Below are 11,095 nucleotides of genomic sequence, written 5' to 3' on the forward strand. Positions count from 1 at the left end.
TTGCTGAGCTGTTGAATTAATACCAGGTGGGGTTAACTCGACCTGTCATCCTTCCAAGGTCGGCAAAATGAGTGCCAGCATGCTGGTATACTGTGTTGGGGTGGTGACCCGTCCAGGTTTGTGTCCACTAGCCAAGGAGACTGCTTAAGCAGCACCGACGCTCTGCACAGAGTCTGGTCCGGAGAGCTAGCTTTATCGAAGTGATGTTTAAGAGAATAAAGTTGATTTATGAAGACGGTTTAACAGTGATGGGAAAGGGAAAGTAGGTACCATAAGGGGGGGGGGGGAGTTCATGTGGTGGTGGAATTGTGATCTTTCCACGGCTCGCAGGGCCCCTGGGAAAGAGGGATCCTCGGAGGGGAGAGTGCGGGGGGCCCTGGAGGGTGCACGACGTCTTGTTTTGTTGTGCCACCTGTTTTGAGTGGCTGTCTGCCTGTACACAACGCCGTCCATCTGCAGACATTGCAAGTACGAGAAATGGACGTTGTTGACCTCTTCGAGTCCGTCTCTTTGGGCGATCGATCCGACTACAGCAGCAGGTTCGGAAGTGCTTTGACGGTTCGATGTCGACTTTATCGGCCTTTGTTTAGTCCCCAAGAGAGTAATGTCAGGAAATGCTCATAAAACTAAGGAATAATATATATATATATATATATATATATATATATATATATATATGTAATCTCACTCTCAATAACACAAAGACCACACGCGTTACCTTGGGAACTGTTGTCATGGCAACTATTGGGACGCTTCGTGCGTTTGTTTGTGTTTTTTTCACTTTAACTGTGCTTAACCATAAGATCTGAATAATGTCGAGTTTAATAATCTTATATGGAGAAATTAGATTCAATAGCTTACACTTAGTGACATGTTTCACTTCACTGCGGCTTTCAGACGGATAGAACACATTTGTTTAAAATTTAAAACCTTCATTTGACTGTACTACATGCGAGTTAATGCTTCAACCATTTGTCGATTCATGATGATGAAAATCCTTGCATTCGTCATTTTACTACTCTCCCCATGGTACCGATACCTATTGCTTGTTGGAATGTTAAACCAGGGCTGTGTTCCGTTAGCAAGCAGCTTGCTATCGCTTTACAAGCCGGTTGTTCCGTATTAACCACTGCGCAAGCTGCTCACCTAGCCGCTTGGCAAGTGGAACAAGCCGTTAAGAGAGGTGGTTCATTATGTTAGCAAAAATGGCCGCCGTAGTCCGATTCAAAATGACAATACATTCTACAAACAATGAAATGTTCTGCAGCATACCCCCTATTATGTATGTTCAAAATATTATTGAAATGTGCATTTTATATTGTTACGGATCTGGAAACCATTTGCATTCGACATACGGATGTCCCAAAAGTCAGTTATCCCGTTAAGTATGTGTGTAGTCAGATCCCCTTCCTTTTGTCTAGTGGGAGAATCAAAAACGTGCGTTGCGATTTCTCTTTAGTTCGGTTATTAAATCTTTACATCCAACGAACAACCAACAACCATTCCATTCCCCATCACGACCCACCACCAACCTACTCCTAAACGAGCGCTTCACTCGCCCAACCCGAAAGCCTATTGAGGTACATCCCTCTGAGGCAGAATCTCGAGGATGTTCAAGGCAGTTTCATCACCACCACCTTTCTCGAACACGTGTGGAGTGGGCTGGCTTCCCGGTATGGCCGAAACCCCGACCAGAAAGGGCGGACCCATCCTTATTGTTGTAGGAAGTGTGAGGAAATCGTCCACTTGAGGAAGGTTATTATTGGGTTGAAGGAACACCAATAATTTGCAGCAAGTAGCAGAATGTGAGAAATTTGGAGATAATCGTTGGTTATGGTTGTGGAGTGAGGTGGCTGAGGATATTGGAAGTGGTGACGGTGTGACGGGGCGGGCAGTGGCGGAGGTGCAGAAATAGAAATTGGTATAAATGAGGTATGGGAGACAGTTTTTGTGGGTAATGAGATTATTTAATATGTTGATTCTTCATTGTGCAGGAAGGATTGTACACACAGAATTCTGTGTAGTTTTGAAAGAGCGGGAGTTTGGGACATTGAAGGAAGGGTAAACGATATTGTATCAGGTCACGGCAGGAAGAAGTTGGTTGTGGTACACCTCGGTGCGAATGATGTTGGGAAAGTTTACTCAGAGGTTTTGAAAAATAGATACAGGATATTGGGGAAGCGGCTGAAAGCAAAGGATTGTGAGGTCATGTTTTCTGGGATTCTCCCAAGATTAGGAAATAATATAGAAATTATGAGCAGAACAATAGACGTCAACCAATGGCTGGAAGAATGGTGTCGGGAGGAAGGTTTTACATTTTGGAAACAGTGGGAACCATTTCAGGGACAAAGGGAGTGTTTCCAGAATGATGGCCGAATGTTAAATAGAAAGAGGGCAGCAAGGTTTGCAGTGGGAATTGAGGAAGGAATTCAGGCCTTTTTAGGTCAGCAGAGGGTGGGGAAGCTATAAAGGAAGGAACAGACGAAGTGATTGTGATGAGTAAGGCCAGGCAGAAAAATAGAATTTCAGGAAGGGAAAAGTTAAATATGTTTTCCACCAATGCCAGAAGTTTACAAACAAGATGGAAGAGCTTGAAGCCAAAGTAAATACCAAGGAGTACGATATAGTTGCGGTGAGTGAGACATTGTTTAAGGAGGAGAGTAACTGGAGGACAGGATTAGAAGGCTACAAGGTGTATCGGTGTGAGAGTAAGGAGAGAATAGGAGGAGGAGGGGGAGGAGGAGGAGGAGGAGGAGGAGGAGGAGGAGCAATCTGGGTAAAGGACAGCATTGCATCAAGAGAAAGGGGTGACATTAAGGAAGGAATAAATGTTGAAGATTCTGTGTGGGTGGAGATTAGAGATTGTATGAACAGTTAGATACTGGAAGAAGACTTTTAAAGGGCTCCGGTGGGAAGGAAGAGGAGGAAGGAGAAGTACATGAAGAATTCAAAAGGGCATGTCGTAAGGGAAGAGTATTGATTATGGGGGATTTTAACTTGTCAGCGATAGATTGGGTGGAGGAACAGGGAAAGGGCAGAGCGGATGAGGATTTCCTAGTTTTATTCCAAGATTGCATTTTAACCCAGTTTATACATAAGCCCAAGAGGGGGAGTGCAGTGTTCGACCTCCTTTTAAGTAACGATCCCAATATGGTGGAGGAGGTGGAGGTTGGGAAGCATTTAGGAGCAAGTGACCATAACAGTGTGTGTGTAAAGATTCTGTTGAGGGTTAGAGTTCAAGATAGTAGGGGAAGGCTATTAGATTTGAAGAAAGCAAACTTTGAGGGTATGAGGAGAGAATTGGGTGATGTAGATTGGGAGACTCTAACAATGGGACAATCAGCATCAGAGAAATGGGAAACCTTCAAGGACCAAATGTGTAGAGTACAGAGTAAGTACATTCCAATGAGGTGTAAAACTAGAAGTAGAAAGAGACCAGGGTGGTTGAGTTGTGAGACAAGGAACGCTACTAAGGAGAAACAGAAGGTATTTATTAGGTTTAAAATAACAGGACTGGAGGTCAATTTATATCACTATCGAGGTAAACGGAGGCAAGTTAAGAAAATAACTTCTATGAGAAGTACACGGCTAAGAATATTTAACATAATAGTAAGGCTTTCTTTAAACATATCAGGGGAAAATAACAGGTTAGGACCAGTGTGGGCCCATTGAGGAATAGCACCGGGAGAGTGGTTAGTGATGAAAGTTAGATGGCAGGCTTATTAAACAGGTATTTTTCTTCAACTTTTACACAAGAACAGTTAAGAGAATTGCTAACAGCTGAGAGTATCTATCGAGGAGGTGAGGAAGGGCTTTTGCAGAAGATCCAGGTTGGAGTGGAGGAAGTAAAGGAACAGCTTGGTAATCTAAGAGTAGATAAGGCCCCAGGTCCAGATAATATGGACCCGAGAGTATTGATGGAGGTGGCTGAGCAGGTAAGTGAGATGTTAACGGATATTTTCAATAGTTCCCTGGAGTCAGGACAGGTACCGGAGGATTGGAGAGTCGTAAATGTAACACCATCATTTAAGAAAGGATCCAGAGAATAATAATTGGGAAACCATAGACCTGTTAGTTTGACTTCAGTTGTGGGGAAGGTTTTGGAGACATTAATTAAAGACCGGATGAGGAACCATTTAAATAAATACAAACTAATTAAGAGTAATCAGCATGGGTTTACCAAAGGTAGTTCCTGTTTAACAAATCTTTGAGAGTTCCATGAATCAGTGTTTGATTGGGTGGATGAGGGAAAGGCAGTGGACATAGTATATCTAGACTTTAAGAAGGTATTTGATAAGGTACCACATCGGAGGTTGTTAGCCAAAGTGAGGGCTTGTAGAGTGGCTGGTCGGGTAGCTAGTTGGATTACAAACTGACCAAGTGGTAGGAAGCAAAGAATGGCTGTGAGTGGGAGGATGTCTTGCTGGGAGGATGCAAGTAGCGGGGTACCTCAGGGATCAGTACTCCGACCATTACCATTCATTAAACGATTTGGATAATGGGGTATAAAATAGGATTTCCAAATTTGCGGATGACACAAAGCTTGGAGTTGGGGGGGGGGGGGAATGCAGAAGGGGTGGTGATCAGTTACAGGAAAGTATTGATACTTGTTCGGATTGGGCAAAAGATTATCACTGGTCAACACGATTTCTCTTGCATGGGGATTTTTCAACGGATTCTAGCTCACCTTTGGGTGCTGAATCCAAATCTGTCATTAGTTTTTGCACTATGAAAAATCATTATTTTTGAGAAAACAGCAATTTTACACTCGAAGTTGAAAAACACTGTTGCAATAGAAGATCAATAGATGCAAAAACGTTTACAATGAAAGGTACCTACTTCAAGTACAATATTTAATCATACATTAACACATAATCCATGCTTGCTTGCACATATTTTTTCCACATTTTCCCGATATTTTTAATGTATGAAAAGTTTACAAATTTCACTAAACTAAGTTAAATATATCAGCGGAAAAAGTTCCCCTTAACATGGTGTACATCACTTAAATACAAGGCATCACTCAAGCTCAAAGCATTTTTATGAGTTTGGTGACTTTTCACGACATTCAGAATGCAGCAATAAATGCAAAAATATGCGAATATAACAAAATAAGTACCGGTACTTGAAAGCGCAAGTATCCAAAAGGCACAGGTGTAATCGTATTACAACATAGTAAACCTCCTCTTTGTGGACAATCTATTATGTACAGCATCTGGGACATCCCTCATCAAACTCCAGCAGTAATCTGCCATCATATTTGAGTCCCAACGACCTTGATAACGTTCTTCCATCACTTTAATGTCTTGATGAAACGTTCACCCTGTTCCTCACTTACATCTCCAAGGTTATCTGGAAACTCGCTCAGGTGACTGTGCAAGACGTGCACCTTGATGCTCATTCTGCACCCCAGCGCTCGCAGACGAAGGAGCAGCTCCTCCACAATCTCTCGGTAGTTGTCATCTTTCTTGTTCCCAAGAAAATTCTGCACCACATTAGTGAATGCATTCCACGCTCGAGCTTCGACAGCGGTCATCGTCGTAATGAAGTGTGGGTCCTTGAGTAATGTTCTGATCTGAGGTCCGTCGAATATCCCTGCTTTTTTCTTCTCGTCGCTAAGACTCGGAAAGTTTGAACATATGTAGCCAAAGCAGTCTCCAGTGTGATCAAGAGCTTTAACAAACTGCTTCATCAGACCGAGTTTGATGTGCAATGGTGGAAGGATGATATTTTTTTCCGATCAACCAGTGGTTCATTAATGAAGTTCTTATCACCAGGTATCAAACTATTCCTTGATGGCCATTCCTTTCTCACCCAGTGCTCCTCCTTAGCCCTACTGTCCCAGTAGCATAGGAAACAAGGGTATTCGGTGTAACCTCCTTGTTGCCCCAAAAGGAAGTTCACCATTTTCAAATCCACACAGATCAACCATTCATGATCGTGGTACTTCAATCGTTCAAGTACAACCTTGATGTTTACATACTTCCCCTTCAGGGTCACTGAGTGTCCTATAGGGATGGATCCATAGATGTCTCCATTGTGAAGTAAAACACATTTCAAACTTATTTTTGAACTGTCAATAAAGAGTCTCCACTCACTTGAATGATACGCAGGCAATCCCATAGCGAGAAGAAGCCCTTCAACATCATTGCAGTATACAAGTTGACCATCAGAGTGGAAGTACTTCCTCAGTTCTGCCTCTCTGTTGCGATAAAATGAGACACTTGTGCCAGGTTTGAGAAGGTTTTTCTCTTGCAGTCTGGAAGCCAACAACTCAGCAGATTGTTTTGGCAAATTCAAATCTCGGATCAGATCATTTGATTCAGGCTGACTATACAAAGAAGGTTGATCAAAAAACGAATCCAATGGCTTGTACTCTGCATCTGCTTCTTCATTATCATCATCATCATCGGATAAAGATGTGGATGAAGTAAGTGCTTCCTCATCAATCTCTGCGAGCTCGGTAAAAACAGGTACAGGTATTTCGTCACAATGAGGAACTGGCCATATAGCAGAGGGTATGCTAGGGTATTTCATGTATTGCTTGTTTTTCTTATTGAATCCTTTGACATTTACAAGGCAGAAGTAGCAGTCATCTAGGTGGTTTTTTGGTTCTCTCCAAACCATCGGCACACCAAACTTGAGCTTAGCATTCTTTCCTTGAGACCATGATCTGAGTTTCGACACAAGTAGTGCATACTTTATGAGGGGCCCAGTTTTTGTCCTGGTCTCCAAGCGCTACTTTAAAGTAGGCACGGTACACTCTATTGACGAATGTAGTGATGTTGCATCTTTGAGGTGCTAAAGTGAAGCATCCACAGATATAGCAGAAGATATCTGAGTCATTACAGCACTTTCTTCTCTTTGAAGGTGTAGACATAGCCAGCTTACAGTGTATGTAAGGTACCAGGTACCGGTATAAACAACCCCACTGAGTCAGCTGTGCCCGCCCACTGAGAATCACGTAATACAGTAATGCTCGCATCTCACGATATTAGGTAGAGTATTAACAGCAGATTAGGTAGTCTTCAAAGCTGCAAATCACAAATACGTCACAGACGTAAACTACTGATGCATACGTTGATTCTTTTAAGAGAATCAGACAATAACGCCACTTTGCTCATGGCAGGCTGTTTACCATAGGGGCTGTTTACAGCTACGGGTACTCGGAATAATCAAGCTTTTGCTGTTTTATCCCCACCAAGATTGCCAGACAGATGGTCAACTTTTGTAAAAATGCATGAATACTAGTGCATGCCCATAGGTGCGTGCCTGTACGTATGTGGCCGTACGTGCAAACATCAAAAAAAAAACTTTCAAACCACGTGCCAGAAACAACAACCACACAGGCCGTTCCTTTGCTCTCGTAAACGACACACACACACACACACACACACACACACACACACACACACACACACACACACACACACACACACACACACACACACACACACACACTGCTGGAATTATATATTTATTAAATGAGGTCAATGAGATGACAAATGAAGGGGTTGAATGGAGACTGCAGAGCAATGAGTAAGGAAACCCATCGTTGTGAATCGTTTTTACCACCAAATTGAGAAGCATTTATCGTTGGTAAGCATATTGAGTAGAGCTTAATTCCTTAACACTTCCAAACACCGTTTTGACAATTGGAAACAAAAAAAAGTTGTGCACTTTTTTTGATAAATTATTTTCGGAACAATTTTTCTTCAACAAATAAATAATAATAAAAATTGTCTCCATGTACATTGCACACACCTTTATCTCGTTAGCACCTCTTCAAAAACAACATTGCTGAGGAAACGGCGATTATAAATAATAAAAATTGTCTCCATGTACACACCTTTATCTCGTTAGCACCTCTTCATAAACAACATTGCTGAGGAAACGGCGATTATAAATAATAAAAATTGTCTCCATGTACACACCTTTATGTCGTTAGCACCTCTTCATAAACAACATCGCTGAGGAAACGGCGTTTATAAATAATAATAATTGTCTCCATGTACACACCTTTATGTCGTTAGCACCTCTTCATAAACAACATTGCTGAGGAAACGGCGCTTCTTCTTTGTTTCCTCGTCCAGGGCAAGAATGCAGAGGCTGCTGGATTTGCCAACATTTTGATAAATTATTAGTTTTAATGGCCAATTATTCAATTAGCACCAACGTATTTTACCTTTTCAAGAGAAGAGAAGAGAAGAGAAGAGAAGAGAAGAGAAGAGAAGAGAAGAGAAGAGAAGAGAAGACGTTCGTGTAAAAAAAAAAAAAAAATTACTTCCTGGTTCGGAGCATACGAACTCACTCTGATATTACCGAAATTTATGCACCGTCTAATATGAAAACGATCGTAACTTGGGGCATTGTGTTTATCTATAAATGCGCATAAGAAATCGAGAAATTATTAGAATACACGAAGTCATCATTATCTGGAAGTCTGTACCTTGTAACCCGTCATGGGGAATGCGGCTGAGGTTCCTGTAATGTATGTTGATTTCCGGTTGTGGTTGGTTGTGCTCCGTGATCGCGAATGAACGTCACTTCCGGTTTGGCCCAACATGGAGTCCTGAGTATCTTACAGTTCCCTTCCCCCATCGGCCACGCCCACGCAGCAACGTGTCTTGTCATTGGTTGGTAAATAAATGGCCATAACTTGGGAAGCACTTGTCCGATTAATATCAAACCTTGAAAAGGCACATCCTCAGGTCCCCAGCAATATACCGGCAAGTTTCAATTAGATCGGACCAGGGGTTGCTGAGAAACAGCGGTCACAGACACACACAGACACACACTCTGCTGGAATTATAGATAGATGGAGCATACAGATAGCACAAAAACTTGATGTGATAGAGCAAATCTGAGCTCAGATTTGGATTCTGCAGCCCAAAATTAGCCAAAAACAGTTTCCAAAGTTCATACAAGAAAAAAAACCTATATTTTTGAAGACCAGTGAATTATCAGATGTAATTTAACCTGAGCAAGTGTAAGGTGTTGGGGATGGGAAAGAACAATGAAAATAGAGATTACATGATGTAAGGGGTAATTTTGGAGAGTGTCACACAGGAGAAGGATCTGGGGGTGGTAATAGATATGAGAGGTAAGCAGGTAGCACAATGTCAGGTAGCTACAGGTAGAGCAAATCGGGTTTTAGGTTGTATTCGGAGGGGGATCATTTATAAATCAAAAGAGGTGGTGTTAACATTGTACAGGAATTTAGTGAGGGCCACATCGAGAATATTGTGTACAGTTCTGGTCATCACAACTCAGGAAGGACATATATGCCATAGGGAGGGTTCAGTGCAGGATTACTAGATTGGTTCTGTGCCTAGCTCAACTCAACTATGAGGAGCGGCTGAAGGAGACAGGGCTTTATACACTAGAAAGGAGGCAGTTACGAGGAGATATGATGGATATGTTTAAGGTAATGAAAGGTAGAGATAAAATAAGTGAAGATGAATTACTCAACAGAGCAGACAATGACAGAACCAGGGGTCATAGCTTGAGAGTAAAGAAGAGGAGAGTTAAGACGGTAGTAAGGTAGGGGACTTTCACTCAGAGAGTAGTTAATGTATGGAAAGGACTCCCTGGAAAGGTAGTGGCAGCAGAAACAGTTGATAAGTTTAAATTAGAATTAGATAGGTACCTGGAAGTTATGGAGATAGAGGGGTATGGGGATGTTAAGACTTTTCGGTCGTTTGAGTATTGATGCATGATTGTGTACGGAGTGCTGTTGGTGGGGGTCTTGTCAAGGAGGGTTGTGTGTTTGATGTGTGTTTTTAAACAAGCTAATGCCCCCCCTCCAAGGGAAAGAAAAGGAAAAATATAATTATAACAAAAACTACAAAAAATATATGCAATTTTTTTTTCTTCATTAATTAAAAACTTTTGTTTTTCCATTTCCTTCTTGGATCTTGGGTTGGTGTGGTGTTCACGCAGGCATGATGGGCTGAATGGCCTCCACCTGTGTTGGATTTGCTTGTTGTTTCCTTGTTGATTTACGAACACCATGTGTTCCTGAAACTGAGTTCGTAAATCTGGAGTGATTTCCCCACAGATATAATGAGTTTCCCACTTACTTGGATTTAGTTGGATGGAGAGGCTGGAAGCGATGCTTATTTGCCCTTCGTTACTGCACTGAGAAATGTGCCAAATAGAGAAGTCAAACCGTGTCGATGGAACACACTCCTGGTGTCCTGTGTGCTGGCATCACCTGGTGTACCGTGTGTTGGTATTACCTGGTGTCCCGTGTGTTGGCATTACCTGGTGTCCTGTGTGTTGGCATTACCTGGTGTCCTGTGTGCTGGCATTACCTGGTGTCCTGTGTTGGCATTACCTGGTGTCCTGTGTGCTGGCATTACCTGGTGTCCCGTGTGCTGGCATTACCTGGTGTCCCGTGTGTTGATATTACCTGGTGTCCCGTGTGTTGGTATTACCTGGTGTCCTGTGTGTTGGCATTACCTGGTGTCCTGTGTGCTGGCATTACCTGGTGTCCCGTGTGCTGGCATTACCTGGTGTCCCGTGTGCTGGCATTACCTGGTGTCCCGTGTGTTGGCATTACCTGGTGTCCCGTGTGCTGGCATTACCTGGTGTCCCGTGTGTTGGCATTACCTGGTGTCCCGTGTGTTGGCATTACCTGGTGTCCCGTGTGTTGGCATTACCTGGTGTCCCGTGTGTTGGCATTACCTGGTGTCCCGTGTGCTGGCATTACCTGGTGTCCCGTGTGCTGGCATTACCTGGTGTCCCGTGTGTTGGCATTACCTGGTGTCCCGTGTGTTGGCATTACCTGGTGTCCCGTGTGTTGGCATTACCTGGTGTCCCGTGTGTTGGCATTACCTGGTGTCCCGTGTGCTGGCATTACCTGGTGTCCCGTGTGCTGGCATTACCTGGTGTCCTGTGTGTTGGCATTACCTGGTGCCCTGTGTGTTGGCATTACCTGGTGTCTTGTGTGCTGGCATTACCTGGTGTCCCGTGTGCTGGCATTACCTGGTGTCCCGTGTGCTGGCATTACCTGGTGTCCCGTGTGCTGGCATTAGTTGGTGAGCATTAAAGATTACATAGTGTCTTTCACAAAGAGTAGGCGAGGCCTCGC

General features: G+C 43.1%; 1 protein-coding gene across 6 annotated transcripts in view; it reads left to right on the top strand.

Moving 5' to 3' along the window:
• The first annotated feature begins 394 nt into the window (after window positions 1-394).
• LOC147013766 (cilia- and flagella-associated protein 337-like) overlaps window positions 395-11,095 on the top strand; it is a 69,322-nt gene continuing 58,621 nt past the window's right edge. For all 6 annotated transcript variants that reach the window (XR_015050505.1, XR_015050506.1, XR_015050507.1 and 3 more), the window contains exon 1: window positions 395-539. Coding sequence is in view for 3 of the 6 variants with exons in the window: in XM_085850961.1 (XP_085707087.1) it covers window positions 478-539 (62 nt within the window). In the remaining 3 variants the exon portion in view is untranslated. The remainder of the gene's footprint in view (window positions 540-11,095) is intronic.

The sequence above is a fragment of the Eptatretus burgeri genome, chromosome 13, assembly GCF_056783735.1.
Source record: "Eptatretus burgeri isolate ZD-2024b chromosome 13, Ebu_testis_v1, whole genome shotgun sequence".
NCBI classification, from domain to species: domain Eukaryota; kingdom Metazoa; phylum Chordata; class Myxini; order Myxiniformes; family Myxinidae; genus Eptatretus; species Eptatretus burgeri.